The 23,777-nt window shown below is 36.0% G+C and overlaps 4 protein-coding genes across 11 annotated transcripts in view; 2 read left to right on the forward strand and 2 right to left on the reverse strand.

The window, feature by feature from the left end:
* Positions 1 to 501: 501 nt before the first annotated feature.
* Positions 502 to 3,675, reverse strand: LOC105952234 (uncharacterized). 8 transcript variants are annotated; one of them, XR_016033604.1, is made up of 5 exons: positions 3,382 to 3,675; positions 3,187 to 3,294; positions 2,864 to 3,092; positions 1,450 to 1,514; positions 502 to 747 (listed from the first exon to the last, which is right to left on the reverse strand). XR_016033604.1 is itself a non-coding variant. In XM_088823468.1 (5 exons), exons 1-4 carry the CDS (start codon positions 3,523 to 3,525, stop codon positions 2,877 to 2,879), a joined length of 438 nt encoding a protein of 145 aa, XP_088679594.1. In that variant the 5' UTR covers positions 3,526 to 3,675; the 3' UTR covers positions 1,871 to 2,029; positions 2,864 to 2,876. The 8 variants fall into 8 exon arrangements, 5 of the variants coding, with proteins under 5 accessions (XP_088679593.1, XP_088679591.1, XP_088679592.1 ...); XR_016033603.1 differs by having other exon boundaries at positions 1,228 to 1,514; XR_016033605.1 differs by having other exon boundaries at positions 1,450 to 1,537.
* Positions 3,676 to 7,471: 3,796 nt separating this feature from the next.
* LOC105952232 (uncharacterized) lies at positions 7,472 to 8,641 on the reverse strand. The gene is made up of 2 exons (XM_012975765.2): positions 8,404 to 8,641; positions 7,472 to 8,330 (listed from the first exon to the last, which is right to left on the reverse strand). The coding sequence occupies exons 1-2, from the start codon at positions 8,416 to 8,418 to the stop codon at positions 7,719 to 7,721; spliced, it is 627 nt and encodes a 208-aa protein (XP_012831219.2). The 5' UTR covers positions 8,419 to 8,641; the 3' UTR covers positions 7,472 to 7,718.
* A 1,305-nt stretch (positions 8,642 to 9,946) lies between these two features.
* Positions 9,947 to 10,498, forward strand: LOC105952233 (uncharacterized). The gene has a single exon (XM_012975766.2). The coding sequence runs from the start codon at positions 9,947 to 9,949 to the stop codon at positions 10,496 to 10,498; it is 552 nt and encodes a 183-aa protein (XP_012831220.2).
* A 3,355-nt stretch (positions 10,499 to 13,853) lies between these two features.
* Positions 13,854 to 23,777, forward strand: part of ATM (Serine/Threonine-kinase ATM-like protein) — a 36,502-nt gene continuing 26,578 nt past the window's right edge. Inside the window, exons 1-23 of the mRNA XM_012975759.2 lie at positions 13,854 to 14,147; positions 14,920 to 15,028; positions 15,102 to 15,245; positions 15,735 to 15,896; positions 15,982 to 16,177; positions 16,296 to 16,452; positions 16,533 to 16,672; positions 16,764 to 16,851; positions 17,216 to 17,322; positions 17,678 to 17,776; positions 18,232 to 18,288; positions 18,523 to 18,607; positions 19,540 to 19,614; positions 19,819 to 19,860; positions 19,972 to 20,042; positions 20,585 to 20,633; positions 21,138 to 21,209; positions 21,430 to 21,576; positions 21,661 to 21,750; positions 21,855 to 22,042; positions 22,530 to 23,136; positions 23,224 to 23,295; positions 23,407 to 23,571. Coding sequence (XP_012831213.2) covers positions 14,070 to 14,147; positions 14,920 to 15,028; positions 15,102 to 15,245; positions 15,735 to 15,896; positions 15,982 to 16,177; positions 16,296 to 16,452; positions 16,533 to 16,672; positions 16,764 to 16,851; positions 17,216 to 17,322; positions 17,678 to 17,776; positions 18,232 to 18,288; positions 18,523 to 18,607; positions 19,540 to 19,614; positions 19,819 to 19,860; positions 19,972 to 20,042; positions 20,585 to 20,633; positions 21,138 to 21,209; positions 21,430 to 21,576; positions 21,661 to 21,750; positions 21,855 to 22,042; positions 22,530 to 23,136; positions 23,224 to 23,295; positions 23,407 to 23,571 — 3,000 coding nt within the window. The 5' untranslated portion in view covers positions 13,854 to 14,069. The remainder of the gene's footprint in view (positions 14,148 to 14,919; positions 15,029 to 15,101; positions 15,246 to 15,734; positions 15,897 to 15,981; positions 16,178 to 16,295; positions 16,453 to 16,532; positions 16,673 to 16,763; positions 16,852 to 17,215; positions 17,323 to 17,677; positions 17,777 to 18,231; positions 18,289 to 18,522; positions 18,608 to 19,539; positions 19,615 to 19,818; positions 19,861 to 19,971; positions 20,043 to 20,584; positions 20,634 to 21,137; positions 21,210 to 21,429; positions 21,577 to 21,660; positions 21,751 to 21,854; positions 22,043 to 22,529; positions 23,137 to 23,223; positions 23,296 to 23,406; positions 23,572 to 23,777) is intronic.

Below are 23,777 nucleotides of genomic sequence, written 5' to 3' on the forward strand. Positions count from 1 at the left end.
AATCTGACAGATTTTTTTTTGTTTATACAGGGGTATTTATGACATTTCACCCTAGAAATAACATAAAAATTCGCACAGCCCGCGAGTGAGAGACACGAATTCCCTTAAGGGGTCTAGATGCATTGACTTTGATTACATAGGGGGGTGTTGGTGAGTTTTTTTTTGACAGGGGGGTATTTGCCAATTCGAGATTACACAGGGGATGTATTTGCAATTAGCTCTTTTAATTTTCGTTTTTTTTATTTAAACATAATCATAATTATAATAAATTTTAATTAAAAAAATTATAATTTTTTTTCTTCATATTTTTTACATTTTTTTTTTCATAATCAACTACAAAAAATTTCGAAAACAACTACAATATTTCCAAAATCAACTATAATTTCATTTTTTTTATTTAAATATTTAGTTTTTTTCAATTTTTTTTCCATAATTAACTAAAAATTACTGAAAACAACTATTTTTTTGTTCGTTTCTCCAAAATAAACTATATGAAAACTCTAAGACATAAAATAGTTGTTTACAAAAAATAGTTGCTTACAATTATAGGCTTATCAAAAACATAATCAACTAAATCTACTAAAAAATTATCGAAAACGACTAAATGTATCGAAAACAACTACAAAACATGACCCACTTCAAGCGCAATCTACTATAAAATCCAACAAAACCGCTATGCAAAAAGATCCAATCTTTTCTTGTTGTTTTACTACGTCTTGTTGAGGGCCTGACAGCATTGGCAATGCCCTGCATACGCACGCAAAATTACATCAAGGAAACGACAATAATCGAAATTTTACCGAAAAAGAGAAATGAAAAGAAAACTCCAAATCAACTCTAAACATAAAACTTAAATCACATTATGAATCGAGCAACCTGAATTACACTAAATTCAATTGCATAATCACAACGAAGATTACATCTCAAACCTAAAATGAGTCTGCTATTCTAACCTTAAGTCATATTCTTAAATCGATTGCATCTAAAATCAACTAAAAATGTCGAAAACAACTAAAAACTATCGAAAAAAACTAAAAGAATAGCATAATAAAAAAATATACAAAATAGCATAATAACGAAAACAACTATATTGCTACAAAAGATACCCAACAACAAAACACAATTTCGGAAAAATAAATTTAAAATGATGACTGCGGCGGAGCAGAACGATGTCACCAGATCCGGCGATGGAGACGAGGGTGGAGGTAGAGTAGAATTAGCCATTACCCAAAAAAAATGAAGCGTCTCCCATAGAACGAACAAAGCTTTTCTTAACGACGTCTGCGGTCGCGATTCTCCATAAAGATGCAGCCCAAGGTTTCTTTATCCTCCTCGGGGTCGATTGATTAAATTACAGTGCTTGTGAAGGCAGTTTTCCGACGAGGATTATAAGAATGCTTCCAAAAAATGAAGGAAAAAAAAAACAATCACCAACAAATCTGCACTCATCTTATAAAGGAAAAGGGGGAGATGGAAAAAGCCGCAGTCCATCCTTGTTTTGGTGGCGCCCCCGCCTGCACCGCCGTAGCCATATTTTCTTTTACATCGTGAAATAATAGAGAATGACTTTTAGGGTTTGGGTGAAGAGAGGAAATAATATATTAACTGGTAAAAAGGGTAAATTAGGAACATTAGTATAAGTTTTGTTAAGTATTTATTTAATTAAATAAATTAGGGGGGCCTCACTAATATTGAAAAAGAGGTATACTAGCAAATTGATCAAAGTACAGGTGTGGAAAGTATTTAACTCAACAAACAACAACAACAAAGTAATACCATTGGATTTACCTCATCAAGTGCATTAAACTAAGGAACATATAAATACATTCACCATAATAAAATCTGGTAAAATTCACGAGTAAAACAGAGATTCTAAATACATATATATTAAAAGGAAGAACAAATTCATATTCCATAAGCATACCATATATATATATAGCTTCTCTAAGAGAAGATACATAAATTGGACAACCACAAAACACATCAAGATTAACATTTTTCGAGCTCTGAACCTGGAGGCTGGAATCACCTGCAAATGAAAAATCCCAAAAAAGCGTTAAATGCTTATGAAAGGGCCCCGGGCCTTTCGATAACTAATCAAGCTTTATTACAACTTAACCATCTAATGACAATTCTTTGTCCGTGTCCTCAAATACATACAGCTACAGCCTTCCTAGCCTTCCTCCAGTAAACAGATGATGAAATATATGTTCTTAGCTATTTATATACATTTCGTTTATTTTATTCCTAGTAGTATTTTCAATTGTCAACAAAAGTTTATTCAAAAACAAGCAGTTTTTTTGCAAATTTAGCATTTACAGTCAAAACTGCTATCTAGTGTTGTGTATAAACATATGAACATGCATATATAAATTTTTATTTTTATTTTTTCTTTTCTGAACATACATCAATTGTCTCTGGAAGAAATGTATCAATAAATCAACTTCGAACGATGGCTGCATCAGTATATCAACCATACTAAAGAGTGGTCCAAGAGATTAGTGAAGTTGTAATTCATAAGAAATTATAAGAAAATAAATAGCACACTGATAAATTCAAATATACTACATGTCCAACAAATTAAATTAAATACCACCTAAACCTGGTAGAGAATCCCAACTACTGAATAGATAATTCTCCAGCAATAATGATTCAATAAAGCATTTAGATACCCGTACATCGAAGGACGTATTTATTATTTATTTATTTATTTATTGTGAACATTATCAAGGCTTACGATATTGAAAATTGAGTCCCACACAATCCTCGCCAACATATCAAACGAGCCCCATACATTCATTATCAAGGAATTGATGGAATCATGGAAATTAACTTAAGAAAAAAAAATGAAAAATGAAATTACCGATAAATAGGAGCTATGCGGCGAGAGGTGAAAGTGGCGGTGCATCATCAAGCACACGAACATAGTGTACTACAGTGTCTGGGATCCCCTCGTAAACCTTTGCCTCGAAAGTTACGGCATCGGAATCATCTTGGTTCGGAAGCTTGGCTTTCATGGTCATATAGTACAAAGAACCCTGGCAAGAGTGATAGATTGCTCTTACCAGGTGCACCAAACGGTAATCCTTGCACTTAATTATACAAGAAGCAATTAATCATTAAATTTCGGACTAAAAACAAAAATTAATTAGAAAAAAATAACAACATACATACATACATACATACATTGTTTGTGTTATAAAAATCAATTGCTAGGTTGACAAGAGATTCGAGATCCTCTCCGAGAAAATATCTGCTGGAATCATCTCGGTCATATTCGACAATTGTACCTCCCTATAATAATTATTATTATTATTAAGAATTTGAAGATGCAAAATTGATTGTTAGGAAAAAAAAAAAAAAAAAAAACAAAGGACATACGTATATCATTGTTCTCTCCATCAACTCCTCCTCTGAAAGTTTTCTACGCTTCTTCGATTTCTCCTCCGAAGACTTCTTCCGCTCCGATCTTGAAACCCTAATGCTTTTTTTCAATAACTTGCGCTTCTTCGTTTTCGGCTTCATCTCCTTTGATTCCGCAATTCAGATATTTTCCTCTCTCTCTCTCTCTCTCTCTCTCTCTCTCTCTCTCTCTCTATATATATATATATATATATATGTCTGATCGCAAAGCCCTAGTCATTTATTTTCCCCTCTTCTTTTTTGTTGAAGATGAAGATATGGGCTGGATTTTAAATATGGCAAATTACTAAAGAAACTATATTTTAAAACAATTATTATTTATACCCAAAAAGTGGGTGAATTACGTTTTGCACCCCATAATAAATCCTAATTGGTGCTTTGCATCCGAACATATATAACTGGCAAAGTCAAACCTTTAATTTATATTTCTCATGAGACAATGCACCCTACATCAATTTCTTATGAGATTTTAGTCCAAAAATTGATATATCATGATATTTTAACTTCTGAAAAATAAGAATTTAAACCCTTATCCTAAATAATGCATTTAATTTCTATCATCTAGAAATTTAAAAATAATATTAATGTCCTACAATTCTTATTATGTTTTAAGTTTTTTTTATAAATATTAATTTTACGGAAATCAAGAATTTTGAATTATTTTGAAAATTAAAATTAGAAATTATATATACATTTTTTACTTCGATGCAATAAAATAAATCATCAGTTATGTTTTAAATATATATACAAGTAAAATAATTAAATAATATAAATTAAGAAAACAAAACATAAAGAATAATGAAAATTCCTTCACAAGTATAAAACATCGCGATATATTAATTCTTTTTGGCTAAAATATCATAAGAAATTGAGGTATGGTGCATTTTGCGATGAGATGTATATTTGAAGGGTTGGTTTTGCCAATGTTAAGTTGTTAGGGGGGGAAAAGCCGAATACTGTTAATTCTGGGGTGAAAAATGCAATTAAGGTAGTTAGAAGAATATATATTACTAATCGCATTCTAACGACAAAAATTTTCTACTTATTTTGATAACTCATCTATAACTCTGCTAATATTATTTATCTAAATGGGGTCATTACAAATAAGTCCATTAATGGGTATATATTCATAAAGTGATCCAGACAAAAAATTCCTTTACCAATCAGTCCACACATAGTCCAGATTTTTGTAAAGGACTAAAATAACCCCTCATACTTTAATATGCTCCAATTTCATCCTTAACTTAATTTAACCTCAATTTGACCCCAAATTTCACAAATTATTCAATTTTGACCCAAAACTTTTTTTTTTCAAAATTATTTTTTTCCGCCGGATTCCGGCACTGACCGGGTCTCCAGCGTTGACTTTTCAATTTTTTTTTTCTTCTTCCGGATTTTTTTGCCGGTTTCCGGCGTTGACCGACGGTCAACGCCGTTCTCCGGCGTTGACTTTTTCGATTTTTTTTAAATTTTTTTTTTATTCTTTTTTTCTTTTCTTTCTTTTTGTAACTTTTTTTTTTCCATTTAATCAACAATATTACTGTGATTGACAGTAATATTAACTATATTACTGTTAAACACAGTAAAATTAACTAAACTATAGTTTAACACAATAATATTGCTATATTAATCTCTAGCACAGTAATATTAACAAAACAAAACTCATTATTATTGTGTGATAGAGTAATATTACTATGTTGACCGTTCAACAAATGTAAACATAATAAAAAGCCAAAAAAATTAATATTACTGTGAGTGATAGTAATATTACTATAACAACAATAATATTACTGTCAACCACAATAATATTACAATAATAGCCAGTAATATTATTACGTTACTCCGTGAATAACTCAAACAAACAAAAATATCCAAACAAAATAATAATATTGACGGTTGACAACAATATTACTATAACAACAGTAATATTAACGTCAACCACAGTAATATTATTGTGTTTACAGTAATATCACAATAATAGACAGAAATATTATTACGTTACTCCGTGAATAACTCAAACAAAACAAAAAACCCAAAAAAATAATAATATTGATGTTGTTGACAGTAATATTATTGTGTTTACAGTTATTTTACTGTCAACGAAAGTAATATAATTACGTTGACTTGTCAACAAATCAAACAAATAAAAAAAAAATAACAAAAAATAAAAATAATAATATTACGTTAATTTACTGTCAACGGCAGAACAATTACATAAATGTATTGTCAACGACAGTACAATTACGTTAATGAACTGTACGTTAATTTACTGTCAGTGACAGTATAATTACCGTTAATGACAGCACAATTACGGTCAATGTTTAGCGGCGGACGTAAAAAAAAAATAATAATAAAAACTTAAGAAAAGCCAAACGCCGAAATTCGGCGGCGGAAAAAACAGACCAGAAAAAAAATCGAAAAGTCAATGCCGGAGTCCAGCAGCCAAAAAAATATTTTTTGAAAAAAAAAAGTCAAAATTGGATTTTTGTGGTCAAAATTGATTAAATTGAGGTTACAATTAAGAATTTGGGTTATTTTGTCATATACATAAATGATTCCTTTATTTATAATAAATATTAAAGGGATGAGATTATTTTTGAAAAAGATATAGCACTAAACTTAGAATAATAAAGATGCTTGGTTAGAGAATTATACACAAAAACCCCTTTATAATATATTTTAAGACAATGCTATATATAACTAATAATTTATAATATTATTTTCAGACAATGCTATATATATATATATATAACTAGTAATTAGTGTGGTGTCAAACACGTTTTCATCTCCACATGCAAAAGGTAATTGGTTTGGGGAAACTAAAAACAAAACATAGTTAATATTTTTTATCAAATTGATAAACTGAAAATGAATTGCTTTGGTTATTAGAATTTCACAAAAGAAGAAATAACTTTCAGAAAAACAAAAATACTACATGACTACTTATACAAAAGGGTAATGATATGCGCAGGCCAAATTAAACATTCAGGCACTTTTTTACCATGATTTTTTACCTTTTTACCATAACTATTTACCTTTTGTACTATTCCTACCAAATCCTATAAAATATAAAACTCAACATTCAAAGTGAAAAATTTCAGATATTCAACAATTTTTGCGATGGATCCAAACAACCTAGACCCGAATGTAAGTTTTTCGTTTTTTTCCCACAATGTTATATGCTCGTGTGAATTTACGCGAGCACTTGCCAAGTGCTCGCGTAAATTCACACGAGCACATGAACAATTTTTTTTTTTTTTTTTTATTCGCTCGTGTGATTTCACACGAGCAGAGAAGGTTTGCTCGTGTGAAATCACACGAGCAGAACTTCTCTGTTCGTGTGAAATCACACGAGCAACACAATTTTTTTTTTTTTTTTTTTTGAGTTTTATTCTTTAGTTTTATAATTTGCTAACTACATTAATATAAAAACAGGAAGTATACATAGATGTGGATGAAAATTTGAAACATTTGAGCTACATGATTTCAGTGAATTTTTCACAATTTCGACTGCATTTGATAGTAAAGATGCACTAGTCGAGTGGGCGATGAATATGGCCATCAGTCAAGGACATGAGATTAGGCGACAGTCTTACCACGAGGGCCGACAATATTTGACTTGTAAAAGAGCCTATAAGAGTCGAGGAAAAAATGCAAAGGTCAAAACAAGCCGGAAGTTCGGTTCAATAAAGTGTAAATGCCCTTTTGCGCTATGGGGTAAAGAGGGTCGTGATGGATTATGGCGCCTGACTGAAGAGCAACGAGAAGTGACAAAGATACTGAAAAAGAGCCATGTGAAGCCGAAGGAAATTTTGCATCATCTGAGACAGATGAATCCGGATACGGCTGCGGCCTTGAGAGATGTGTACAATGAATCACATAAAAAAAAATGACGTGGAAATATGCTCGTGCGTTTTCACACGCACAGAGGCATTTTGCACGTGTGATTTCACACGAGCAGAACACCTCTGTTCGTGTGAAAACACACGAGCAGAGCTATAATTTTTTTTTTTTTATCTTTTTTTTATTGTTTTTTTTTTCTTTTATTCGTTAATAATACAAATTAAAATATAATTTCGTTCCATACAACATAATTATAATCCGTACAAATAACTAAATAAGTAAGTCCGATAACAACGTAATTAAAATACGGGCAAATAAGAAAAATCCGCAAATCCAAAATGAAACATCCGTACAAAAAACTAAATCCGAAAACAAACAACAAATCACAACACACGAATACCAATTGTCAGGTGCAAAAAATCTGAAACTAATACACAAATAGGTAACATGTCCTACTGTCCACCCCTCGACCCCCGACCCCGAGTCCTCGGACCTCCCCCGCGACCCCTCCTAGGTAAGAGACGCAAATAGTGGGCATGTGGCGTCAACAAGTCCCTCAACTGCGGCTGAATGCTCAGGAATGCCTCTGCTGCGTCGTCACCAGTCATACCGAACACGATCGGAACTAGGAGCCGAGCTATGTCGTTGGCGAACGGCTGGTCTGGCGGCACCGCAGCAACAACCCGTTCTGCAGGCGGAACTCTATCAGGGTTGCTAATGAACCGGTGCGTCCGCTCGATGTACCACTTCATGTACTCCTCGGCAACTGTTTCCGGCGGCCAGGCTTCAGGGTATTGCGACAGGTCAATGAAGTTGGCGTACTCGTTTTGCCACATGCCGCCAGGAGCGTGGAAAGTGACTTTGTATCCCGCGCCAAACAAGCCGCGGTTATGTGGCAAGTTCGATTCAATTATCGGGAAAGGAATAGTCTGGACTCTTCCAAACTGCCGCAACGCTCGGTCGGGCATGTACGGCTCCACTATATCCATGAACTGTATCGTGCCGTAATACATACTCCGAGGATGTAAGTAATGTGCACCGGTACCATACGGGGTCCAACAAACCTAAGCATATTTTAAACTAATTAGAAAAATCCGTAACTCTACTATAGACATAATTAGAAAAATTATTACTCACATCTCTTTCGGTCATGGCGTCGAGTATTTTCCGGTATTCCTGCAGCGTGGTTTTATTGCCTCCACCATGGGCCCACCTTCTGCATCGAGGCTCAAACTCGGCATATGAACGGGAAAGAGGTGGTCGAAAGCAGGGGAAATGCTCAAAGATCCAGCACTGCAAACAAACACCAATGAATAAATAAATAAATAAAATAGAAGTTTAAATAAATAAATAATTACTAATAAAGGTACACGTACCAGAAGAAGAATAACACATCCACAGAGACTGTTCATCCCAGCGCGGGTGGCAATACCCAATTGGCGGTACATGTTTGCTAAGCATGCCGAAGCCCACGAATACTTGCCGACATTATCGAGATCGTTGGTAAAATGGATCCACCACGGCTTCATGTTACACGCTGTTTTGTCTACAAACAAAACAGACCCAAGCAGAAACATCAAGTAGCCCTTCATCTTCTTCTCGTCTGTGGCGGAGGGAAGGGTCAACTGATCTCTCACCTTAACCCAACCAACTCCCTTGTTTCGAAACATGTCATTGGTGTCCATCAGACCGACACCCAATACAGATGCAAGACTCTGTGAGCACTCTTCTACCGGGCAAATTTCAGACACTGCTGGTCCGTCCAGCCGCAACCCCAGGATGAAAGCGACATCGTGGAGCGTGATCGTCATCTCGCCCCATGGCATGTGGAAACTGTTCGTCTCCGGCTGCCACCTCTCCACGAAAGCTAGCATGAGGTTCTTGTTCATCCTCTTCAGAAAACAGTCTCGTAAGTGGTAAAGACCTGTTGCCTCCAGCCTCGCAATCATCGTGTTATCCTGCGGGCCGCGGTAGTCCTCGAGTGCTTTGGTCCTCGACTCGCACCGTGTAGTTTCACGGTGCTCCTGAAAAATATTGCATGTATTGTTAGCTAAAAAAAATGAATAATATAAGAATTATGTAAAACACGTGTTGACAGAAAAACTTACATATCCTTCACAAATGTACATCGCTATATGCGACTTGAACCATCGCATAAACTCTAAATTTTGCGGCCCTCCCTCGCACGGACCCTCCAAGTACGCCGGACCAGGCAGCTGCGGAAAGGGTAAGGCACGACCAGCTCTACGATCCTGATATACATCTGCTGGCTCATCATCTTCCTCCATCTCCTCGTCAGTATCCATATTATCGGGATTGTTGTTGTGGTCATCATCGTCGTCAGCATGTGGCAATGTACTACGAGCTAGCTGGAGATCGCGTGTAGGTCCACAGGGTCCGGCTCCAGCTGCAGCAGCTTCTCGTCTCAGTCTCTCTTCTTCCCGCTGTAACGCTGCTTCTCGAGCTAACTGCTTTCTTCTACGGGCGGAAGCAAGGACATCTCGGTCTCCAATGCGATCCGGATCTTCCGGATTGTCACCCTTCCCGCTCAAGGCTTTCATTAAGCTCTTGCCTTTACCGGCAACTTGACTCATAAGACTTTTCCCCCGGCCTCCTGCCATCTACATTTTAAATAAGCACTTTATTAATATTTCATATAATAAAAAAAATCATTTAAATAATGAAACGAAAAAAAAGAGCCTATAAGAGTCGAGGAAAAAATGCAGAGGTCAAAACAAGCTGGAAGTCCGGTACAATAAAGTGTAAATGCCCTTTTGCGCTATGGGGTAAAGATGGTCGTGATGGATTATGGCGCCTTACCATAAAAAATGGCAATCACAATCATAATCCTCATAAATATCCACAAGGACTATGTTCGCTAAGTCGCCTGAGTGAAGAGCAACGAGAAGTGACAAAGATACTGAAAAAGAGCCATGTGAAGCCGAAGGAAATTTTGCATCATCTGAGACAGATGAATCCGGATACGGCTGCGGCCTTGAGAGATGTGTACAATGAATCACAGAAAATTAGACGAGAGGAAATGAAAGGAAAAACAGTTATACAACATCTGTGGCACGAACTAAGTGAGAGTGGATACAGCAAATGGCATCGAACAAATCCAGCTGGTGATGCAGTGCAAGACGTTATGTTTGCGCACCCTGATTCAATAAAGCTTTTGCAGTTATTTCCATACGTCATCCTGATGGATTGCACGTACAAGACTAACAGGTAATAATTATTTAAATGTGAATTACATTTATTATATATATATATATATATATATATATATATATATATATATATATATATATATATATATATATATATATATATATATAAGAGTTGACTAAATTATAATTACCTTCATGTAGATATGAAATGCCACTTTTGGAGATCATTGGGGTTACTCCCGTGGGAAGGAACTTCACTATTGCCGTTGCTTTTATGTCACGTGAAGATGAGGACACTTATGCATGGACATTGCGATGTTTGCGAGACATATTACCAATCGGGATAGAACCAGAAGTGATACTGACAGATCGTGAGTTGGGCCTACTGAAAGCATTGCCAAACGTGTTTCCACATTCGCATCACATGTTATGTTTATATCACATAAACAGAAACGTTGAGGCAAACGCGTCAAAATTCTTGGGTAACACCAAGTTGGGTGTACTGTTCCGGAGGACGGTGTGGGCAAAGTTAGTCGAATCTGAGACTGAGGAAGAATACGAATGCAACTATAGAGAGATAGTTAGTTTGTACGGGCAATATCCGAAGTTGATAACTTACATCAATGAAACGTGGTTGATTTATAAGGAGAGATTTGTTAAGTGTTGGACCAACAACATCGTTCATTTCGGTAACACGACGACTAACAGGTATATAAATTGATTTTACTATAAACTCGTTACGTACAATCTTTTATACACATGTTACATTTATTCATTATTTGAGTGTTTTCTCGAAACAGGGTAGAGAGTGCACATCGTGCATCGAAGCGTTGGATCCAAACATCGACTGGAGCTATGGATACAGTTCGAAATGCACTAGATGCGCAAGTTGACCTTCAAATTAATGAATTGAAGGTGGAAAACGAAAGCAGTAGAACAGTCAGGATGTACAGTACTTCACTGTCGTGCTTCGGTGCTTTGGTATGTAACGCATCACACAAAGCACTGGACCTGTTGGATAAAGAGTACGAAAAGTTGGAAAAGAATCCGGATAGTTGCAACTGTTACCTAAGCCGAACCCACGGACTCCCGTGTGCGTGTATGATTGCTGAGGGAGATACTTTTTATCCGCAACAGTTACATCCATTCTGGAGAACGTTGGTTGTCGAGCCAAAGTCGGATCCATGGGAGGACGAGGAGGAACCGTTTGATCGCACAGTTGCAATTAAGAAAGTTCTTCTCGATGAGTTCGAGAAGTTATCAAACAAAGATTACATGTCCCTAAAAAATGCGGCCGACTATTTACGGGACCTAAGTAATCCTTCTTCAACGCATTTACAAGAGCCGTCATTTGTGAAGGCCAAGGGACGACCTAAGAATAACTCGATGAAGAGGAACTTGTCCGGATATGAGCACATGATGAATCGGAAATCCGAAGTTAAATCTTCTTCGGGCTCTAAGGGTCGCAAAACCCCGACCGAAAGGACGCCAGAGTCAAAATTTAAAGCTGGTACGCCAGAGTCAAAGGTTAAAGGTCGTCCTCGCGGACGTACTAAATCGACGGAAGAATCAGTTGTTACTGCCGGGGACCGGGTCAATTTCTTTTCCTTCCTTCCTCCGTTTCTCGCACAGTCCGTAGCCTCATATGTTAATGTGAGGGCCGATGGAAATTGTGGCTACCGATGCATAGCCGAAGTTGTTTACGGCAGTCAAGAGAGATGGCCACAAGTCAGAACTGACTTGGTTGAGGAGTTTATGGAGCGTTACAATCTATATGCTACTATTTTTTGTGGGGATGAGGGGGGTCGAAATACAGTCTCTGATTATATCTTGACATGCAGTCATGAGAGGGGACCGGCGCCACGGACGAAATGGATGTCAACAGATATGGGGTTGGCGATCGCTTAAGATACAACGCAATGGTATTAATATTCACTGAACGGGGTAGCATCACTTACCTACCACTAGTTGGGAACCCCGCGTTATCACGTATTATTCCTATGTCGCTACATAACGATCATTTTATGATCATACGAGTACCGGTTTCATGCCCTCTTCCTCGTCTCCATCCTCAGTGGAGGTATTTTGCAGCTCCCAATTTACTACCTCTACGAGATTTTTACGCGGATCGACTTGCTTTTTGGACGACGTTGACTTCTAGGCATAGGTAGTACTGTATTATTGTAATTTTGTTTACGTTGTTATCGGATTTACTTATTTAGTTATTTGTACGGATTATAATTATGTTGTATCGAACGAAATTATATTTTAATTTGTATTATTAACGAATTAAAAAAAAAAAGATAAAAAAAAATATCCATATTATCGGGATTGTTGTTGTGGTCATTATCGTCGTCGGCATGTGGCAATGTACTACGGAGCTAGCTGGAGATCGCGAGTAGGTCCACAGGGTCCGGCTCCAGCTGCAACAGCTTCTCGTCTCAATCTCTCTTCTTCCCGCTGTAACGCTGCTTCTCGAGCTAACTGCTTTCTTCTACGGGCGGAAGCAAGGACATCTCGGTCTCCAATGCGATCCGGATCTTCCGGATTGTCCCCCTTCCCGCTCAAGGCTTTCATTAAGCTCTTGCCTTTACCGGCAACTTGACTCATAAGACTTTTCCCTCGGCCTCCTGCCATCTACATTTTAAATAAGCACTTTATTAATATTCTATATAATAAAAAAAAAGAATTTAAATAATGAAATGAAAAAAAAAAAAATTTGTTGTGCTCGTGCAAAAACATGCGAGCATTTCAACAGTGCTCGCATGTTTTTGCACGAGCACAACTTATATTTCAACTAATTAATTTATAAAAAAAAAATTAAAAAAAAAAAAAAAATAAAAAATGCTCGCGTGGATTTACACGAGCGCAGTGGATGCGCTCGTGTAAATCCACGCGAGCAAGCAAAAATCGGACTTTAAAAAAAAAAAAAAATTATAAAAAAAAATAAAAAAAAAAATTAAACACTCGTGTGAATTTACTCGAGCGCAGTGGATGCGCTCGTGTAAATTCACACGAGCAAAAATCCAACGTCAATTTAAAAAGAAATAAATTTATAAAAAAAAAAAAATTAAATTCACGCTCGTGTGAATTTACACGAGCGCAGTGGATGCGCTCGTGTAAATTCACACGAGCGTGGCCAAGATCGATTTTTCTCCTTTTTTTTTTTCGGATTCGTAATCTACATAACAAGAGGATCGTAAAAACGTAAAAATTACCTCCGATATGTTGACGATTTGCACGGGCTTTGCGAAAGAAAATCGAAAGGGTAGAGAGAGTTTTTGAGTTTTTTACTTTTTGTTTTTTGAAAAATGGTAAAAAATGTGTCTGACTGTTTAATTTTAGCCTGCACAAATCATTTCAGTAATAATAATAATAATAATAATATAAAAAAGGAAAAAAGAAAAATTGGAGCTCACACCAAACGAGTCAAACTGTAAAACCCCTCGTCCCCAAAACCTCCACTGACGAACTCTCCCACTCACTTTTTCAGCCACTATCCTCCATCTCTCGATTTCCCGCCAATTCTCCTCACCGGAAAACCCTAACCGCGCCGTGCACCGGCACACCGATTCACAGTGAAACAATACTGGCGGAGGAAAAGGAACCCGATCGAACTCTGATCTTACTAAAATGGCCACGAGAGTCACTTCAAGAGACGTTCAGGAGATCGTCGCGAAGCTCTCTTCGGATAAAGCCAAAGCTCGAGATGTAAAACAAAAAAAAATTCCCAATATATATTATATATATTTGTGTGAAATTGCCGAAAAGTTGATTTTATTCCGATTAGAATATACTGTAAAATAGTCAAATTATTAACCCGCTGCATATATTTCATCTGATTTAGTTTTGTGAGTGAAATCCGATGGCTATGGATTCTTTAGAAGGTGTGATCGCTGGCATATTTTTTTTAATATTGTTGAGTTTTTGGTGAGCAAACGTACTGTTGGTAAAAGGCAGAGTTTCAGTTCACTATGTTACATTTTTGTGTTTGTTATTTACTTGCTATAGTGATGTTGAAATATGTGATTCTGAAAATTGGTAATTGTATTTAGGTTAGTCAGGTACTCGAGTGAAATTGAAAATTTTCATATTGTTATTTAAGTTTTTTCGGAGTACTTGATGGCATATTTCATTAGCTTATCATCTGAAATGAACCTGGAAATCAAGCGTTAAAGTTCTTGTAGTTCGATTTCATCTGGAAATAGTAGTGTCGTAAGTCGTTATTAAGTTATGATGGTTTGGTACTTCTAAAACTACAGCGAATTTGTTCTATAGTTTATATGTACCACAATTATCAGGAAATACTGGTTAGAATGCATTGTATAGTTGCTTTAATTTCAGAAAGTAATTCAGACATTCATATTTTTTCACTTTTATTTGCCAATACATATACTTAATTTATCATATAAAGACGTAAGTAGAATGAATCCCGATTTCATTTGTAGCAGTATTCGATATTTTTTCTCGTACGTTATTTCAGGAAGGAATTAAATTGTTGAACACATGGCTAGAAGGGGAGAGATCAATCGGATTTTGTAGATTTTTGTCGGAGAAAACCTCGATGCTTAAACCTAATGACCTTCCACACTGTAAGCATATTTTGCGGTTAAGTTTTTAGTTGTTGAGATATTATTTGAGGTGCAACCACTGGTTCTTATGCAGCTGAGACCTGGCCTTTTCTTGTGAAAACTTTAATACAATGTTTGTCACTGGAGATCTCCTCAAGCAAGAAGCGATTACCAAAGTTAAATCTTGCGAAGACACTTCGGATTGTCGTGCAACGAGCTGAGGACGATAGATCTTCTGGTTAGTGTTTGAAGCTCCTCTTAATGCAGACAAGTAGATTATATGCAGTTGGTTGAATTTCATTAAATAAAAGCCTGACTATTTTTTTTGATCTTGGACGATTCTTTATGGGTAAGCTCAGTGAAGTTTGGAAATTGACTAAATAAGTAAAGTTGCATTGCAGAGCTAAATTTTGATAAATATATTTCAGAAGTCAGACTCCATAAATGCAGTTTATACAATATGATGTTATGCAATGGCTTAATTTGAGTTCTGGCCTTGAGTTTTGTATTAAAGGGAAACAAATACTTCCTTACCAGGATATATTTATTATCTTTCAGAATACTGAAAATGCACCCTTATATTTTAGTCTCCCAATATGGTGCACCATTATAATTTTTACGGGCATGAACCGATAATTCTCAAATATGCCGTCAAGTTATATAACTGAATTTGTTCTGTGCCCACTAATTATCTCCATTTCGTGCCATTTCCTATATTTTTCTGCAGGCAAAAGTCCGCCTCTCTTACCCGTGGCTAGAGTACTTTTCAATCATGTATGGGATGTCCTCAAGGATGTGCCAAGTTTTCAATCTGAGTATGGCATTATCCTACGACATCTTTTGGCAGTTGCAGATTATAGATTCCACATGCGCAAACGTGTTTATTCTAGTGAGTACACGCATGTTTCCTGGTCTTTCGTATATCATCATCTCTTTGGAGAATCATAAATTTCCTTTTAATATGGTATGTGCAGATCTTGTACTTCTATACATGGAAAAGATTGAAACAAGCTTGAGTACTGAAAACATTGGCCAATTAAACCCCAAAGAGGAGGTTTTCCGCTTCACCCTGACTCTGCAGTCACTTCTTGAAAACCCTCCCGGAGATATTCCCGAGGAGCTTCGAGACGACATGATTAAGGGTTTTATTGGAATGTTTTCTCACGTGAGGTAGACATTTGTTGATCTCCTCTCTTTATTGTTTTCAATTGTTTATTGTAGTGTTTTGGAGTTAAGAGAGCTCACACAATTATATTCAATCAGATACTCTTTTTTCTTTCTGCTGTAGAGATGAGGGAAAAATTTCGCGTAAGCTTGTTGAGTGCATCAATATTTACTTGGTAAAGGATGGACCAAACTTGGGTTGCAAATCCCTGGAAATTCATGAAGCAGTACAGCAATTTGTGTTTCGCTGCTGGTTTGCAACTCATGATCGAAGTCTAAAGGTCTCTCACTCTACTGCAATTGATTATTGTGGATTTTACAGTCAATATGTCGCTCTCTCCTAATTTTACTCCTTTAGTAGGATGCACTTGTTTGCTATGTGAAGTTGCAACTAAGTCTGACAAGAGGGGTTGTTGATGGTACTGCTTTACTTGAACAACTTCTGGATATCGTCAGCAAGGAGCTTGATCAAATGAGTACTTCCAGCGCTAATATACCTAGGTTAGAATTAATGTATAGAACTGTTTCATGTTCATCTGTTAGTGTTTGAAACGAATTCCCTTGTTCTAATGCGTGTGGATATTGCATTCAGGAGTGACGCAATCCGGGATGAAAAGTGTGGATTCTTAACTAGCTCACAGCACAGTGTGGTGGAGCTTGCAGCCCTTGTCTTTTGGCGGGTACTTACTGCAGAAACTTAATTTGTTCTGTTTTTCAAAGTAGATTTTCTAATACTATATTTAAGATATGTATGTTGCTCAACGTCCTTCAAACATGATCTGGTACTTATGTACTTTGTCGAGTGCACTGGGATTCTACCTGGATATGTATTTAATTTCGATGACTTTGTTTTTCGATTGTGTTTAAATCTACTTCTTAGTCATAGTTGAAGTCCTGAACATTAAAATTATTTCAGATCTGTTAAAAAAATTATATTTACAATTTGAAAAAGGGAAGTTTATCCTTTTCCTGAACATCTATGAGCAAAAGGATTTGCAGATGTTCTTGATTAGTTTCCCTAACCGATGTTTCTTCACGTTCCAGGCATGCAGTAATACATCAAAAACAGCAGCAAGTGCTGATAAGCGAGCCAGACAGGAGCATGTTGTGGTCCAGATAAAAGAGCGGCTCATGGAGGGGAAATGGTCATGGTAGGTCTAGATAGAAGTATGTCTAGATAGAAGTATCATTTCTGATATTTATGTTCAGGAATAACATATTGAAGCTGTTATCGATGAATCACAAGATCTACAGATAATGTAATATCTATGCCTTTATTGAGTTTAATGGCATTAGACTTTGCTAAGGGATATGTTACATTTTAACAAACTTACGTAATAAAATCAGAAATGAAAATGAACGAAAGAGAAGAATACAAACAAAAAAGAAAACGGGGATACCACACAAAGATTTATGAAAGAGATACTCATCTTTCTTTACATGCATTGAGATGGTTGCTTACTTATGCAGAATCTTGTGTTTAATTGGATTTTATATTTGCAACAGGCATGCTGCATTTTGCTGTCTTATCCGCAATTATTCAACTGGCATAAGGAAAGACTTCTTCATATATTTGTTTGAAAGTGTATCTAAGGACTTTGAAAGGTAATCTTTATTGAATTTACTGTAAAGATTTGATTGTGTTCCTTTGAACCGTGTAGAAATATTTGTTCTTCTGTCCCGTCTCAACAAATTTTACACGCACTCTCTCTCCCCCTCGCTCTCACACACACACACACACACACACACACACACACAAAGGGTCTCCTTCTTTCAGCTACTTTATGTATGCGTGCCAACTGAAAAGAGATGATAATTCTGATTACGTTCTAACTGTATCCAACTTATTCTGTTACTGCTCTTTTTGCCTGATTACCCAAAACCTTGATAGACAGCTGTCATGCTAATTATTTTCTGTCAATATATTCTCACTCCGCATCAATACTACCTATGCGGTATGTGCCAAAGTTCCACGGGTTCATTTGCCATTTTGTTTGCTCAAGCTTTGCTACAGTTCACACTTATTTTAAGGAAGCCTTATTGTTGTGTTCCCCTTGCAGAATAATCAACAATGTGAATTTGGTACATTCTTATGATGATCTATCGTGGACTTTGAGGTAAGCTGCTTCTATCCCGTTTAGATATTATTGCTACTCCATTATACTTTAATTGGCGTTAAGAGAATTTGGTCTGATATACTTCGTGACTGTTCCCCTCAAACCCATTTTACAAACATAGTCACATATCTTTCTCAGATTTTTGTTGAAACTCATTTTCTTGATACATGAAGGCCTTCGTAGGTTTTGTGCATCCTTTGTTTCAACTTCTTATACCATTAATTGTGCTTGAAGGAGTTTGCTAAGACTTTCTTCCATGCTGCTTTTTGATGCTCCAAGTGTGGAATCCTCATCAAAGTCATCTTGTGCCAAGAATGAGGTATACTAAATGATTATTTGGAAGAAAATGATTCAATATTTCATGTGCTTCTGTTCTTGAATTAATTACTTCCGCTTTGCTATCATGGATGAGACGGGATGTATGCTGTTTAAAGTTATATGCTTCTTAAGATGGACGACTTTATATAAGTTAGCTACAGTTTATATAACTCGAAGGATATGCATATTAGTACATTGTTCTTGTTTATTTTTACTGATTAAAGGCTTTGCAGTTTTGAAGCATAGTGTTCATCATGTACTGATGGCATTCTAACCTCCACCAATTTTTATTATTTCCCCTTTTCATCAGTGAACTTCGAACTTCTTTGTCTGACAAAAAAAGTAGTGTAGAATTCATACATGATTTAAGTATTTGGAAGTGAGGGTAATAAAAGGAAGGAAAAAAGTGGAGACAGCAACTCTGGCAATCATTAATTTTTCTTACACGTGAACCGTAAAGATGGAAATAGCGGAGGAGGCAAGACTTGGCATCATTTCGTTTGCTTACACAGAATAATTTTATAAATTCTATACCTGTTTCCCATTTTTGTTGCTTGCGAAATGATGGTCAGTTCCTCATCTTATTGATGGACCAGTTGTAATCAGAAAGGAGGATGCATGAATTCCTTGCTTTTCAAGTCGAGTGTTTGACTAGCGTCAAACACAATGAAAAAGAAATAAGGAACTTTCTGTCAAATTGTATATTTCCTTGCGAAAGCACTGTATCTGGTTATGTTTTGCATTATGTATGTATCCTGGATTATTCTTTCCTTTGTGATTATTATTTATCTTAAAAGAAAAAAAGCTAGAAAGTAAGTTGCAGTGCAATTTGTTTGACATTTTCTATGCACTTCTCCAACAGCTTTTGGTATTTTATGAATTTGTGTTTTTCTATCTTGAATTATCTGATTTGATTCTGTAAATGTTTTGCAGGTTGAGAAAAGTTGGCATGTAATCTGGAGCTGTCTCATGCGTAGTTTGCCTTCATTCGTTAATGTCACCTCAGTTGTAAGTGTTGTTCTTCAGATCATAGCCTACATAAAAAGTAAATCGAGGTCTTTGTCGAGATGATCATTTAAAATCTAGTTGTTTTAATGGAGTTCTTTTCCTCTACCTTGTAACCTCTCTCTTCGGGAACTTATTTTGAAGAAGTCCTTCTATAAAGCCTTAGAAATGTAGCAGTTAAGTTCTTTTGTGCCCTGTCTTATGCAGGTGGATGCTGCTTTTATGCTGCTTTGCAATATTATGTTGAGTGTAAGATTATAACAACTCAAGTATTTTCTTAGTTTCTGTCTAAATTGATGTACCGTTTTCTCGCTTGTAATATATTTATCCTTTAATCTGTTTTCATGTCACGCTTTTCAGGATACAACGGATTCATATTTTGTTTCTCTGGAGATATGGGATCTTCGGGTGTTTAAACGCTTGCCTTCAATGTGAGTGATTCGCATTTGTGAATTAATACATCTAACTGAAACATGCATGCTGCTTCACATGCTGATCACTGAAATTAATCTTCTAGAAATTAATCTACAATATTTTCATCTATCCTTAACAATTTTGTAGATTAATTTATGTCGTGTCTCTTTTTCCCCTTTCTCTCGTTTGGGCCTTAGGAAGGTTGAAATCTTTAGTTGAACTTTGTACTTGAGATCCCTAGGTCACTAGGTAACTCGTTGGTGTACTAGTTTGCTTTTTTTTTTTTTTTTCCCCATATCAGTTAGTAGAATAATCTAAATTTAATCATACTGGTGTTATTTCACAGTTCAGGCAGATTTAGTCTGCATATTATTGAAAGATGTGTTTTAATTTTATCAAGCTGTTTGTTTTGGTTAAAATATTGCTACTCACATCTTCCTCAGAATAAGATTACCTTTTCCTTATCAAGTTTTCACGAAGAAGAATATCTGTTTAACATCCTGAGTTTTTCTCAAACTAAGTGTTCTTTCTAAATGTTTATTGCGAATATGCATTTCAGATCTGTTTTATGCTTCATCTCTTGCTACTTTTCCCGGAGAGCTTCACAAGTAAGACTTCCATTCTTGTCGTACTCTTTTTATGTTACAACCTTGGTAAAAATCTTGTTTGAGAGTTTTAGGTTGTGTACATCTCACTATTGTTTTTATGTACACCTTGAAGAGCGCATTGGCTGTGTTGCAAAATCTTTATTGGAGTTCAGAATTTGCTTTTCATTGTTAGTCGGTTGTGTTTGCAAAGCTAATGGACTGGACATGATAGATGATTATGAAAGTTGGTGATAAGCCGAAGATGGATGAAATTGCATTATTAGATTGCAAACAAAGTTTTTTTATGTGAATATGTGAATATGAAACATCCTCTTGTTTATTGTAAATTTGTTTGTGTTTCTTGATTTGTTTCTTATAGTAAAACAAATGCTAACACCTGAGCTGTAATTTAGGTTTCTTTTACTTTATAATTAACTGCATTGCTGGAAAGATGTCACATTGAGCTTTAAATACATTATCAGAATTGGGCAAGTTAACTTTATATTTCTATTCCTCTCTTCACAGGGTGATCCTCGAGATGCTTTTTATCTCAGACAGAATATGCTGCGAGCAGTTTTGGCTCTGGTAAACTTGAAGGTCTGTCTGAATTATGTATAATGTCTCAGGTGTTCCGATTCTTTGTAGTCAATTATTAATTATTGAATAAATTGATAAGATTTGTGACAAAAGATTTTTCACTTTTCCCGTTCAATAAATACAAAATTTACTAGCACAATACAGAAGATACCTCAAATGAATATATCATGCCTTTTCATATAATGTCAGTCAGAATTTGAGCTTGACTTATTTCCTGTAGGAATGCTCATCATTGAATGACCGATTGGTTATTGTGGTGCCAGCAGCTGCATATGCCCTTTGTGTTGGTTCTGCTCCTTTGTTAAATGAGGCTCTAGGACTGTCACCATTGCTCTATGGCTCCAAACCCATGGAGGAAGGGGAGAAGGTATGTCCTCACAAATTCACTCTTAAAACGTGACTTCTGAATCTGCATTATTCTGGTCAGAAATTGAATGTCTATATGTGGTAGGAAGAGGAACAATCACTTGAAAATCTGCATGAAATTTTTGATTGCTCAGTGCAAGTTCTCGCAAGGATTGATAATGATCTAGGTCAAAAGGTTCTTTTTTTTTCCCCTTTTCCCTTTCCTTCTTCTTTTGAGTTTAATCCTTTAGTTTTGGCATTCTGGTGATTCTCACTAATAAATGAAATTGGTAATTTTAGGTTAATCTTTCAGAGTACCACCACCGTATTCGTCTACCACGGGAACAAAGAGATCAGCTGCTTCATGAGATGGAAAATTATGTTCAGGAATGTATAATGGATAAAGAAATTGAGAAGTTGCTGCTCTCAGAAGTCATGAACATATGCACTCTCTTATCTAATTTCATGTACTGTACATACTCAACAAGGTCAGTCATTCTGTCATTCCTTCTGATCATTATTTTCCTTTTTCTTCTTCAGCAATACTTGTTCAGATTTGATTCCTCCATCTCTTGTTAAAGCTTGTTGAACTGTGTCTTAATCCGCAGTTACTTTAGTTAACATGATATTTGTTCAAATTTTGCTCTTGCATTTTTATTTTCTCACTCACTTGATTAGAACATGGGGCTATTTAAATCATCAAGTTTCTGATTTCATTTTCTCTTTTTTTTTGACCCACAGCTAACACAGTTTAAGTACAACCTGATCTGTTAAATAGTGAGGTCAAATGTTACATAATATCATTATACACATCGTATCCACATTTTGTTTTTTAAATTTAAGAGCAGTTTCAGGTTTTTCTTTTTCCTTTGGTTTGTGGGTAGAAGTCTTTTTCGCATAAGTGATCTGATGCATTTTTGTTTCTGTCATTTGTCGCATTGTGATTCACATGCTCTTTTATTCAACCATAATCAGGATCAGAGAGGAGATCTCCCCTTTCTTTTTCAGCTTGGGCGAATCCATGTTGGAATTGCTTGATCATGCCATTTCATCAATTGATAAAACTTACAACGATATCATATCCAGTTGTATGGGCTTCAACTCTATATTCAATAACATAGAATTGACGGTGGCTTCTTTTAAAAGCTTTGTTCGCTCACCTCTCCTTAGCAAATGGAACGAGAAAAATGATGCCGGTTCTGGTTTATATCCTAGAATAGTTCAATCTGTCGAGAGACTTTTGAAAAGCCTGGCAAAACTGTATGAAGGATGTTCAGGATGCAGAGAGAATCTTCATGCAAAAACAACCTGTTCTGACTTTTCAGAGATCTTTTCCGTTCATGATCCTGTTCCACCAAATAGCAACAAAAGCTTGATATTGGACATGGAGTTGGATGTGGATACTGGTTCTAGTGATGTAGATGGTTTAAATGTTGATGGTGATCATATCTCTAGAGTTTCCAATTCGTTAGTAAATAAAAAACTGGATTTCCTATTAATCATGTCAAGCTTTTTCTCAATTTTGCCATCTGTTACCTGGGAAGTCCTGTTTCACCTTAAGGAGAAAGAGAATAATCCAAAGGTACATCATCACAGAGTCTTTTCTCTCCCAAGTTGTGTTATGACTCTCATTTATGTATGTAACTAGTTAACTTTTATGGTAGATCAGGTTTCCGAGAAGTTCCTATTGATTCTCTGTCAGCATCCTCATTGGTCTTCTTGCAGAGAGCTATCAGATTTGGTATGCTGCTGTTCTTGGTTTCGTGCTTATTTCTATAAATAAATCATGTTTGTTGTGCGGGTTAAATATTTTTGAAGGCCAGGTGATTTTAGTTAATCTCCTCTTCTGCAGGTTACGTCTATGACAGATGTTATAAACATGTGGGAGAGTCTTAAACTTAAGAGTTCACATATATTGAGTGGAATTTGTAGTTTGATTGGAAGTCTTCTTCTCCTCCATGGATCTGGAAAGCACGTCAATGTTGCTTATTCTTCACGGGATACAGTGTCGGAAGAGGTACATCAGTTTGGTTGCATCTTTAAGCATGTCAGAACTTTTTAAATATTAAGAAATGTGCGATATGACTGTGGGATCCCTGTTGCTGATGTGATTGATTTGATGGCAAAGTATTGCTATGCCTACAAGGGGGGAAACTGTTGTAGTTTAGTTGACTGTGTCGCTTTTGTTGTCATAAGAAACTCAATTTATTATTATGCTTCCTA

This window comes from Erythranthe guttata, chromosome 9 (genome assembly GCF_056151865.1).
Source record: "Erythranthe guttata isolate IM_541 chromosome 9, IM_541, whole genome shotgun sequence".
Lineage (NCBI taxonomy): Eukaryota > Viridiplantae > Streptophyta > Magnoliopsida > Lamiales > Phrymaceae > Erythranthe > Erythranthe guttata.